This window comes from Humulus lupulus, chromosome 9 (genome assembly GCF_963169125.1).
Source record: "Humulus lupulus chromosome 9, drHumLupu1.1, whole genome shotgun sequence".
Lineage (NCBI taxonomy): Eukaryota > Viridiplantae > Streptophyta > Magnoliopsida > Rosales > Cannabaceae > Humulus > Humulus lupulus.
The window spans coordinates 4,917,405-4,930,339 of NC_084801.1; the positions used below are offsets into that span (position 1 = coordinate 4,917,405).

General features: G+C 33.6%; 3 protein-coding genes across 3 annotated transcripts; 2 read left to right on the forward strand and 1 right to left on the reverse strand.

Annotated features, from left to right (window-relative positions):
- Positions 1-4,484: 4,484 nt before the first annotated feature.
- On the forward strand, positions 4,485-5,746 carry LOC133802426 (membrane protein PM19L-like). The gene is made up of 4 exons (XM_062240724.1): positions 4,485-4,759; positions 4,903-5,122; positions 5,243-5,288; positions 5,404-5,746. Exons 1-4 carry the CDS (start codon positions 4,633-4,635, stop codon positions 5,488-5,490), a joined length of 480 nt encoding a protein of 159 aa, XP_062096708.1. The 5' UTR covers positions 4,485-4,632; the 3' UTR covers positions 5,491-5,746.
- A 366-nt stretch (positions 5,747-6,112) lies between these two features.
- On the forward strand, positions 6,113-7,212 carry LOC133802425 (membrane protein PM19L-like). Its single transcript, XM_062240723.1, has 4 exons — positions 6,113-6,358; positions 6,452-6,671; positions 6,749-6,794; positions 6,904-7,212. The coding sequence occupies exons 1-4, from the start codon at positions 6,148-6,150 to the stop codon at positions 6,988-6,990; spliced, it is 564 nt and encodes a 187-aa protein (XP_062096707.1). The 5' UTR covers positions 6,113-6,147; the 3' UTR covers positions 6,991-7,212.
- Positions 7,213-7,434: 222 nt separating this feature from the next.
- On the reverse strand, positions 7,435-11,155 carry LOC133802424 (suppressor protein SRP40-like). Its single transcript, XM_062240722.1, has 4 exons — positions 10,746-11,155; positions 9,528-10,336; positions 9,297-9,395; positions 7,435-7,904 (listed from the first exon to the last, which is right to left on the reverse strand). Exons 1-3 carry the CDS (start codon positions 10,834-10,836, stop codon positions 9,303-9,305), a joined length of 993 nt encoding a protein of 330 aa, XP_062096706.1. The 5' UTR covers positions 10,837-11,155; the 3' UTR covers positions 7,435-7,904; positions 9,297-9,302.
- Positions 11,156-12,935: the final 1,780 nt, after the last annotated feature.

Here is a 12,935-nt window from a genome sequence, read left to right on the forward strand (position 1 = left end):
GCTAACAATATATTAATGCATTTAAATTTCTAAGAGAATTATATGAATGCTTATTAGGATTTTTTCCCATCGAACTATTAACACTACCAAATCGTATCCCTGAATGTTTTTGTTTGTTAAATATTCCCTCTGAACTATTCACGTTATTCAAATGTGGGACTTCCGTCCAATTCTACTAACAAAATAGTGATATGGCGACACTAGAGTGTTGATGTGAATTGCCACATGTATAATTTAAAAAAAATAGGATTTTACCCACAAACTTTTACCATCACCAAATTATGTCTCTCGAATTTTAAAATTTAAAATTTAAACAATATTTTGAATATTAAAAAGAAAATATAAAAATCATTAAACTAACAATTCATTTCCATTAAATTAAATCATACAAAATAAAAAATTAAACCCATACGAGGTTATATGTATTGCTTCACAAGCTCACTACCTCTGTATCAGCACATGTATAATTATACATTGATTTTTGTATTCTTAATATCTTCAACTTCCTTGCGACTAATATCACTTCATGAACTTGTTAAAATTACTTTTCTTTAGAGAAAAAATTACTTAAATAATGATGTGATTCCAACTGATGATGTTCAATATGAGACATAACGACATCGTTTTTGCTTTACAGTTGAGTCAAAAAATCACATATATATATATAGTCATTATTATGAAAATTCAAAGCTAAAAAGACATTCACAGAAAACCACAACATGAATCAAGAACAATGCTATACTATTATTATTGTCATCTCAGTCTCAAAATCCACCAACATCAGCACTAATAACATCGATCACAATAAGATTAATCAAACCAAAATTTTCATCATTCTACATATTGATCAACAAATGAAATCGATCTAGTGACGACGACGAGTCCGTAGTTGGCGACATCTCAAGACAATTTCCTTCTTGAGAATCTCCTTAGCGGTGCTGTTTCTCCTACTCTTGATCTCTTGCTCAATCGACTCCATCTCCATTTCGCATCCTTGCAAAGTTATTTGAGCCATTTCAGGCTCACTCTGATCACTGCTCACGAACTCTTCCAACGCCACTATATCTTTGGTCAACGCATCCACCACAGCATCAACAAAACCTTCTAATTCCAACCCATTATTATTATTATTCTCATCATCAGCGCTTACTGTACGACTCATCATCTTTCCCAGCCCATTCTCTCCGGCTTCAACCAATGCCAAGATCTTCCTCACCACCACAACCTTCTCTCGCTCTCCCAACACCGGCCCAAGAACCGCTTTGAATCGCTTCAAAGCTCGGGAAAGAATCGTTCTTTCATCACTATTATTTTCCAGCTCTGAAATCAGCAACAGGAAATCCGCTATCTGCTCACTCACCATGCCTGCCAATCGAAGTGCTCGATCTTCTTCCGATTCGGTTGTCGCTGGATTTGGATTGTTATGTTCAGATACTGATGATGATCTTTGTTGATCAGTAGTAGTAGTAGTAGTAGGAGGAGGAGCCTTACTACTACTGCAGAGCGAAACAATCTTTAAGAACCAGTTAGGACGCCGACCACCACCACCATCACCATCTTGTTCTGTGGAAGACTCCGTCCTCTCCATTGTTGTTTGTTTCTCGGGAAAATGGAAGAAGAGAGAAAGAAAATGAAAAGTATTGAGATAGCGTGTAATATCTCTCTGCATGGGTTTATATAGAAAGAAATAAAATGTGGGTGAGCTGTTGGATTGGTTATGAGTGAGTTAGGTTAGGTATACACTTTCTTGATGATAACATACGGAGGTAGTTATTTCTGTTATACGGACCACTTTGATTGGCTATGTGAGCGAGTTAGGTAGTGTTATTGTATCTTCTAATATGAACGATAATATGTTCACAAAGTAAGCAATGAGGTTTAAAATGAAAGTGGTTTGGCTCAAGTTATATCTTGGCTTTAAAGAAGTTTTCAAGAAAAGGGTGTCTTCATTTTAGTGAATTCAAATAAAAGCCAGAGAATATTGGGTGCCGATGGTTGGATGACTTGTCTTTGCGTCAACTTGTACACAACAATAAACGAAGAGTTAGTTCTGTGTAATAACTCGGAGTGGATCTTAATGATGAATAGTAAACTAAAAGAGAAGATAAATAAATGCAGTAATAAATTAATGAAGCAAAAATGTATAATGGTTCGAGACCCAAAAAAGATGACCTACGTCTACTTTAGTTAGTATTATTTATGAACTTGAGTTTGATATTGCCATTGGGGCAGTATAGTAATGGAGAGTAGGAGCTCTCTCCAAAAATGAACAGTTACTAACTTGTTTTTTAGATCTCTTCTTCCACCCTTGCTATAGTGCAGGTTGCATTATTTATGATCGCGGAGATGGGAAGAGCTGACCGCGGCACCTTGTTTCCCAATCAGGCTAAATCTTGGTACACTTGGCTGGACATGTTTGTGTCTCGCCAAATATGGCAGTCTGACGTGTCATGTTCATTTAATGGTTGAAGGTACACTCGGTGCGGAATGAGGCTCGGATGGCGAGGGCCACTGGCGAGCAGTGAGGGGCATCAACGACCGGTGAGGGCCTCAGGGATCAGCTATGTCCGACTACAACTTTAGCATATTCTTGTGACGTGTGTTTGTCCAGATTGTGTGTTTGGCTAGGGTGATTGGCTAGAGCCCTTTTTCTTCTTACGATTGAAGTTGGCGTGGCCGTCTAGGGATCATTTGGCTTCACATGATGTAAAAAGTAGGTCGGCACCGGCGAGTCCTGCCTCTCCTTGAGTATTGGGGAAGTGGTGAGGGCCACTCCTTACAACGGTCGATGGTGAATGTTATGTCCCAACACTTTGTATTAACAGCACTTTGTATTGACATGTCATTGCTTCGCAGACTGCCACGTGGAAGTGTCGAACTTTGGGTATAACATTTGCCCAAGTCAGGCTCTACATTGGCGTGGGGTTGACTTTCATATCCAAGGGGCATGTTGCTGCCCTGAGCTTGCTTGGCACTGATTACTCTTCATGGTGGGAATTGGCTTCTCCTCCATTTTCGCTTTCTAACTCGTGCTCGAATTCTGATCACTTTCTTTGAGAGAAATGTCATGAGCTATGTGAAACTGGCCATGGAAAGTGTAAGTTGGACTCTTGGAGGTGAGTTGTTCGGCTGATGGCGCACAACCAGCTCGTATTTATAGATCGTGAATCTTCATTCACTATAGATTCATATTGCCTTTACTCTGCAAGAACTCAGTGAAAGATGGGGTCTAAAAGAAGCCATCAAGAGTAGTTTTTTCTAAAAGTGTTTTCTCATAAGCAAAAATAAAAAATGGGAAGTGAACCCAACCATAGATATGAGAAATATAAGATTCCTTTATATCAAAAATTGGGGGAAGAATCTCAGCACCTCTATGGATAACGATCATAACGTTAAAAGCCTTGTTTGTAAGTCCCAATGCTAATGTAATTTTAATGTGGAGTTTATAAAATAGGGTAAATTCGCATTTGGTATCCTATGATTTATCGAAATACATACTTTATACCATGTGTTTATAATAATGATCATTTGGTACCCTCTGTTTGCAATTCTTACCAATTTGGTACCTTCCACTGGAATACAGTCAACATATATTTCAAATATGATCATATTACCCATCTTTTTAATGATTTATTTGATTTTCTTTTGTTTTTGTTATTTTAAAATGATTCATAGATATTTTTTTAAATTAATAAAAGAAAATTTATTTTATAAAATGAATCAATTAAATGTAAATTATTAAATAAAAATAATATAAATTCATTTCAAAATAAAATTTGATAAAACTATTTTAATTAATTAAATAAACATAAATATGTTTAATTTGAAATATAAATTTAAAAAAAAAAACTAAAACCAATATTTGAAATCAAAATAATAATTTTTTTAAGTTTTAATTAAACTATTTTTGTTTGAATTTATTTTAAATTTTGGCTTTTAACTTTAGGGTGTTGATTTTAATTTTTTGTTTTAAGGTTAGGGGTTAGATTTAATTTTTTATTTTTGTTTATTTAAATTATATCAAAGTTTTAATTATAGTTTTTTTTTGTTTTATTAATTCAGAAAATATTTTTAAAACATTTTAAAATATGAGAGAGAGAGAGGAGAATAAAAAGAATAAATAATATAAACATTAATTAATTAAACTTTGAATAGTTAGATATGTGAGGCAAGTAAGAATATAATTAAAAAAGTATAAACTCTTTTTTGTTTTATTAATTCAGAAAAAACTTTTAAAACATTTTAAAATATGAGAGAGAGAGAGAGAGAGTACAAGGACTAAATAATATATACATTAATTAAAAAAGGAAGAGTTAGAAATGTGAGGCAAGTAAGAATATAGCACAATTGTGCTGGCTTGCCTTGAGTGACAATGAAGAATAATCCTTTTAGAGGGTCTGGGCTGGTTCTGTGCAGCCTTTGCAAGAAAAGAACCCAACAATTTCTTTATAAGAAGAGACAAGTCTCTTCATTCATTCATAAGTACCAAGTACAATTTTCTTTTCTTTTCTGAATTTTGCAGTAACTTTCTTTCTTGATCTGTCTAGGGATCCTATAACTCCTTTCTTCTTCTACCTATAATCACCTTTTCTGTTTTTTCAGTCATAAAAGTTTTCAACTCAGCTTATTAAAATGGCAGCTGGGCAGTTGAAATCTGTTGCCTCACTACTTTTGGTGCTTAATTTCTGCATGTATGTTGTAGTTTTGGGCATTGGTGGTTGGGCTATGAATAGAGCCATTGATCATGGCTTCATCATTGGTAATCTTTATCAAACTATATAATAATTTTGTGTTTGTTTTCATATATTGTTTATTAAATTCATGTCAAATGATGACTTTGACTCAAATTGAATTTTTTATAAGATGACTTAAAAGAGTGTTTTTTTTTTTTTTTTATGACAGGTCCTGATTTTAGTCTCCCAGCTCATTTCTCCCCCATATACTTTCCAATGGGAAATGCTGCAACAGGGTTTTTTGTCACATTTGCATTGATCGCCGGAGTTGTTGGAGCCGCTTCAGTCCTCGCCGGAGTCAACCATATTCGCTCTTGGACCGTCGAGAGCTTACCAGCTGCTGCCACTGCTGGTGTCATTGCATGGACTCTCACTGTCCTCGCCATGGGGTAAGTAATATTTTCATTACTATTACTATTACCATTACCATTACCAACGTCGTTAAATTTTATAAAAAAAATAAATGATCGAAAGTTCTAACATAGGTTTGTTGTTATTATTTGAAACAGATTTGCATGCAAAGAGATTCAACTCGAGCTAAGGAATGCTAAATTGGTAAGAAATACATGTCCATCGAACTATTTGAACTACCCTAAAATATCACGTAATATATCATAAAATTATTGTAAAATATTTACTATAATACTTTTATTTTTTTATCTTTTTGTAGAGAACTATGGAAGCATTCTTGATCATCCTTTCAGCCACACAGCTTGTATACATAGCAGCCATTCACAGCGTTGGACCAAGAAGATAAATTTGAGAGTTAAAAAGAGTTTGAGAGTTAATAGGGTGGCTTAAAATTGTGTGCTTTGTCCCTTTTTTTTTTTATCTTACTTAATTTTTTTTGTAATTTTATTGTTATTCTCTTTACTGTGCCAAAATCTTGTTAGGAGGATTGTTGGCAATGGCAATTTGTTGTGTGATTTGGTGTGATGTGAATTGATTTGATTGGTTTATTTGTAAAAAAAAAAAGAAATAAAAGTATTTGTGAAATACAATGAATTCTTCATTCTTTTAGTGTTAAATTTTCTCACTTCCAAATAGATAAAACAATGGCAAAAAAATAGTGATTCAATTCTTAATGTATTTTATAGGTTGTAATGAACAATTGAAACACATAAAAAAAGTATCACAGATGGATAAAAGACCAAAAAAGCTTCTAAAGAAACAGCAAAGAATTTGAAGATAAGGGTCAAAAAGAAAAAGAAGAATATAAGGTACTAAAGATGAAAAAAATAGAGTAAAAAAATGAGAGGACAGTAGGAATGAATATTTTTTCTTGGGTTGGCTTGTCAATGAAGAAATACTTTTGTGTCCTTTAGACGTAGCAGCCTAATGAACAAGCAAAGAACCTTCCAAAACCTTCTCTCAAAATCTCTGGTTTATAATAAGATATCCCTTCAATTCATTCATGCACACACAAGCACAACTCATCTTCTTTCTTTCTGCATTGTGCAGTAACTTTTCCCAAACCTCTTTTCCTCCACTTAAAATGGTTGATAATAAGCTATTCAAATATGTTTCCTTAGTACTTTTGGTGCTTAATTTTTGTATGTATGTCATTGTGTTGAGCATTGGTGGTAATGCTCTCAACAGAGCCATTGACTATGGCTTTGTCATTGGTATATCTCACTCTCTCTTTACTTCATTAGCATGAAACCAAAGAAAAAAGATAATATTTTTCTTCTTCTTCTTCTTCTTCTTCTTCACTACAGGTCCTGATTTTCATCGTCCGGATCATTTCGCGCCAATATACTTTCCATTTGGGAACGAGGCAACCGGGTTTTTTGTCACGTTTGCAGTGTTGGCCGCGGTGATTGGAATCGCTTCAGTCGTGGCAGGGATCAACCATATCCGGTTTTGGACCGCCAAGAGCTTACCATCTGCAGCTAGTGCTGCCATTATTGCCTGGACTCTCACACTCCTTGCTATGGGGTAAAATGTTCATTTTCATTCTCAATCAAAACAAGTTCAAACACACATGTACTAACCAGGGCTTGTTGTTGATGCAGCTTTGCTTGCAAAGAGATTGAACTCGAATCCAGAAACTCCAGGCTGGTAAGAACAAAATGAAAAAAGCTTTAACATTCTTACAAAAAAAATTGCATACATACATTGAATACTTCAATATTTTTATGTTCTCTGTTTATTTTTTTTGGTTGTGTAGAGAACAATGGAGGCATTCATAATCATCCTTACAGCCACGCAGCTTTCATATGTAGTGGCCATTCATAGCATTGTTATAACAACATAATAATGAGTTTTTGAGAGTTGAGACTGAACTGAAGTGGATTTTGTTTTGATTTGATTTGCTTTGTTTTGGTTTATTTATTTTTGTACTTTATTTTCACTATCTTTCTCTTCTTTTCTTAGCCAAAATCTTGCTAGGAGTTTTGGCACTTTACTGTGTGATTTTGTTTATTATCATAAACATGTATCAAATTATTTTTGCAGATTAATGAGTTTTGGCACATAACTTTGTATTTTCTTAGCCGTATACCAATACAATCCACCATGTCCAATCTTGATTTTCATATGGGTTTTTATGAAATTTTGAGAAACAATTATTTACCCTCCAAAGATAAATAATTAAAGACTCAAGTCGTTTCACAATTGCTATAGTTTTCTAGTCCCCAAATAGAATTAGACAAGTAGCTTAAGAACCAAAATAAATAAATAAAGCATACCAAAAAAAAACTACCACAAGCAACAGAAGATACAATCATTCAAAAGTAGATTAGTCCACCCATTTTGAGAAGTAGAAACACTAGGAGATATCATGCAAGAGACTGAGAAATAGTGATAATAGCTGTACTCTAAAGATGACACCATAATCCCACAAATTCACAAGGAGGGGAAAAAAAAGAGAGGAATACAGCACAAGGAAGAATACTACACTGCAAAATTAACATGTAAAATGTTGTAAGAAGCTAGCGACGTCGAGCTCCCTAGCCTACCATTTTCGAACGCTATAACCACCACCAAACCTTATGCTGTTTATCAAGCCAGGCCTCTTGCCCATTATTCTTCGGAGAAAAAATAAAAATTTAAAACCTTTACGCAGTTCTAACTCTCAAAATTCACAAGGTTGCGCTAAACAGATCCTTCCCCGCCATCGCGAGTGTTGTTCATCCACCGAATTCCCTTCAGCTTATGTTTCTGCATCAACTGAAAACATAGATTGGCAAACAAGATTAGTTTCTACAATTTCGGTTTGCAATTTCAAAAAATTCAGATAGAAAAAAATTATTAACAAGAGAATGGAGGAAGTGTCAAATCCAAACAATTCAAATATATACATATATCTATTTATATATGTGCAAGAGTATATATATGACAGTGCTCATAAGACAAGAAAGGATCAACTAAAAGCATTTCAATGACCTTAGGAATTGCCTCCATAAAGCATTCTTTTTGCTTTCTAAATAGGGTCTGACTAACAATTCAAGCCACTATTGTCTTTCTGGAAAGACAAACTATATCATACTCATCCTGATTTGTGATCTGGTCCTTAGTTTACTCTTTACCTTCTTCAACTACTAGCAATTCTTAAACACTTGATTTATATGTAGAAAAATCCAACCTCCTTGAAAGCCAAATGACAAGTTTCTTCCCTCAAGAACCTATCTCATCACCTTGATTACCAACATAGACTGCATAGAACATCATTCCACTGCTACAGCATTCTCACCTTAATGTCTTTATTAAGCCCATTGAACAGAGATCGCTTGTTGGATCATGGCAAAACAAAACAAAAAAGGAGCACAGATTCCTTAAGCATCCGCAAGAACTAATTCAGTGAAAAAATTCTACCTCTCCAAAGAATGCTCTGGTTTTTTAACTCGACTGTCAAGACTGCGTAACTGGCAGTCCAAAACCTGAGATATTATGATTTATTGACAAACTTTAAGAACTAACATTTTTAAAATAAGCAGGCAACACTATATGACTCTAGGCTTCTTCTTTTTCTAAGTATTGCAAACTACGGTATGGTATGCTATTCTTTCCTTTCCACATCCTTCTCAAATTGTCGCCTGTAACAATTTTACATATTCAACCACTAAAAAAACCACTCATTGTTTCTCAGACAGAATTCCTATACCATATAATTGACTATCAAAAACATTAATTCATTATGTCCCATAGAGAACTTTTCTACCTCCTCCTACACACATGATAGAACAAAAGAAAGACCCATCACTGTTTCTTCCTTTCAAATTCCAACCTGTTGGCAACACAATAACTATAAATACCATAAACAACAGAGAGTTTCATCTCATCCAGAAATAATCTCTTTCCTAGACAAAAACAAAACAGATATTGAATGTTGATGCTGCAATACAATAGGGTGAAAGTAAAAATATGAGAAAAAACAGCCTCCTGGAAGATTTTTCAATGGTAAGTTTAGAATACTAAAAATTAAAAATTACTAGGGAACTAACATATGATATAAATAACTAAAAGTCCACATAACTTCCCCCGTGAAATCGTACATGGCATATTGGCACTTCAAACAAAGCAGAAAAAGTTAAAACACAAATATATGAATACAATACCAACCTGAATTCATCGACTGGATCCTGTAATCACATCAAAAATTCCACAGCAACTCAACCAAGAGGCTTTTTGCACAACGGGTGGAGCTGGAGAAACCAGAGGCTGCATATAATTCAGCAGAGAAGAAGAGATTCAATTGTCATTATATATTTATGACAAAATTAAATAAATAACTGAAAAACTTGTTAAACTTAAACTTCAAAGGGGAAATGGGGGGGAGTCTAATAGTAATACCTGGTTTTCAGTGGGTTCGGGAGTCTCAGAAGTTTTAATGCCTTGAGTACCATTACTAGTTTGAGCCTCATAACCGCTTGAAGGTGGCAATTCTTCAGCCTCATAAGCATTCGAGACAGATTCTGATTTGCTGGGAGATGATTTTGCACTCGCATCCAACATGTGATATATCTTATCCTCACTTTTCTTTGAAGACAAATCAGTATCAGTTTCCCCAGTAGACAATTTCTTTTCACCATTTTCGAAACCAGGTTTAATCACATCAGAAACCAATACATTCTTCATTGGAGCACTTTCTAAGACACCCACTGTCTCACCAGATACTGGAACCACTGGCTTAGGGGAAAATTCAGCAACCTGAGTCTCTTCAGCTGAAGAGGATTCAACTGGCTTGACAACTTTAGTATATGAGATTGAATCTGAAATGGAAACATTGGCTTTCATGTCCTGTTTCTTCTCAATGGCTCGAGAATCGTCATCCGAACTGCTGCTGCTGCTGCTGCTCCTGCTGCTGCTCCTGCTACTACTAGAGTTTCTATCATCCCCATCACGCGATTCCTTTCCAGACTCAACATACTCAATCCTTATGTTTTTGCTTTCAGAATCCTTCCCAGATTTCAAACTCCTTTCACTAGAAACTCTCTCCCCGGACTTATCCTCAGCAACAATTGATCGAACAGCTGATGGGTCACCCTCCTCACTCCCTTCATTAAAATGTCGGTGGTTTTTATGGTGGTCCTGATGTACAGGGGACATAATCTCACCACCATCACTTCCCTTCTCATCTTGGGATTTCGAATCATCGTACCCTGTCATAGATTGGAATCAACCCAGAGAATTTCAATTACCCATTATGGCAAAATGATTCAAAATCAACTTTTCTAAACAAACAAAGTACAAAAATTGACAGAAGAAAGAGCCGATTCAATCACATGACTTTCATCAAACATAAAGCGAATAACAGCTGCCCCTAACCTAAATTCGCATAAAAGTAACAAAGAAACCAACTTTGATAAAGCATAATCCACGATTGATAAACAAATGGATAAGCTGATTCAATCAAAGTACAACCAAAAACACCAAGACTATATTTTATATATATATATAAACAAAAGTAAGCTCAAAACAACAACCAAAAAGGTCGAACAATGATTTGAACAACAACAAACACACCATAAGAATAGTAGTTAATATTAAAATACTGACAAAGTACCATACCTCCATGAGGGTTGGTATGAGACGAGGTGGTGCTGGCTGCCTTCTCCTTCTTCTTCTTGGCAGCTTTTCTCTTCTTCGCACCTGATGGCATGATTATAGGGTCTAGTGGGCTAAAATAAAATCTGGGTTTGCCTCAGATCGCTCGTGGGGTTCCCCTACTCCCCCCTACTCCCTCCTTCTCCCCCCTCTTGTCTCACCAAATCTGGACCCTGCAATTCTCTCTCTCTCTCTCTCTCTTATGCTTCTCTCTCCTCTGTCTCACTCATATTTAACCAAAAAAAATACATTTAATAATTGAAAAATGGGAACGCTTACCAGTGGAAGATGAGGATCCAATAGCGATTTTGAAAAGAGAGAGAAATGAGTGTGTTAGAGAGAGACAGAATCTCTCTGCGTTTTTTCTTGAAGGGCTTATTTGATAGGCTTTTGGAGAGACAAGGGTATTATCGTAATTTCACTAGAAGGGTATTGATGTAAAGGTTTCAACGAAATTTTGGAATGTTCACGAATGAGTGGGAAAAGTTTCAAAATATAATGGGCCATATTAGGACATAGGTGTGGGGGCATTATCGGAATTTATGGCTTTTTATGTGGTGTGTATATATTTTTCTAAATTTAGCTCAATTATTGATATAATAAATAATAATAATGATAATGGTAATAATTTTTTTTGAAATATTATAATAAAAAAAATTAAATTATTATTATGTGTGTAGAAATTTTGTCCAAGATAAGGACAGTCCAAAAATCCAAATGATAAGAAAGTTCCTCTTTGGAGCATCCAAATCAATTATTTTTAATTTTAATAAATGAATTTTAAGAATGAAAGAAAAAGATAAAGTTGGCCTAATTTTTTTTTTTAGGGAAAAAGTTGGCCTAATTAATTATTAAAGTTTTTTTTTTATGGCATGGTTCTTGGTTTAAATTTTAGTTCAATGAATTAGTTTCAAAACGCAATTTAGATCTAAGACCCTAAGAAAAAAAATCAAAATTAATGACCAAATTTTGATTAAAAATAAAAAGTGGGTCATTCTCATTTTATTTGGTAATTATTAACTTACCAAAATTTCTTAACACACATTGATGATTATATGGATTATACCAAGATGAGTTTTTTTTGTGCCCTTAGTTAAAATTAAGATGACTATTTTGCCCTTGAAATTTCAAATTAGTAACAAGTTTAGTTTTAGAAAAATAAATAAAAACAAATTTATATGTGGTTATTAGAACTAGGGTTGTTTATTGTTCAATTTGATTGTGTATAAGAAAAACAAAAAACCAAATGTAAAAAAAAATGGTTTGGAAGTTGTTCATTAGTGTATATCCAATCTATTAGTCGATCCAATTATATTTTGCCACATCACCATTACAAAAGGGTTCTTGCTTTAAAATATATAATATATAGGGGCCTAAAACATAAAAAATGAAAAGCTTAGGGACCAATATATAAATAAATAAAGATATTGTCAAAATTAATGGTGTGGCCACCCAAACCGCTAGTAGTTATTCAAGGTTAATATAATTTTTTTTTTACATTTATATTTTTAATTTTTAACACTTGTCATTATAATATCCCTACATCACAACTACCTGAAAATATTCATATATATTTTTTTTTTTTAATTTTTTATATATGTATATATTTTTTTTGGTTGTGTGTGACTCTCGTGAGAGGTTTTTAAGACCACTAGATATTTTAGTGGTGGATATTTTATTTCATTGTATTATTTGAGCTGTACTAGTATAATTTTGGAAATACATGTAACCTTATTGTGCATTAAATACTAATAATCCATTAAAAATATCTGTCAAAGAAAAATTAACCCATCAAAAATGAATTCTTTAATTATTTTATTGTATGTGAAAAAAAAATACTCACATTCACATCACATTTATAATAAGATTCAAAGTCAAACTACTCTTTGAATCCAAATAAATTGAGATTATTACAGCATGAATGTCATGAAAATTTATATTAATATAAATATAAAAAAAAATGGTATGATATTTAATTATATATTGGGTTCATAAAATTTATGCACAAAAGTTATTGTGTGTGAATTTTAAGAAATGTTTTATCAACTAAATTTTAAAGTTTATTTTATTTTAGTATAGATAAATAGTGTTGTATTATATTTGGTGTAAATGCTATTTGTATAGAATTTTATATATATTTAATCAATATAGAAT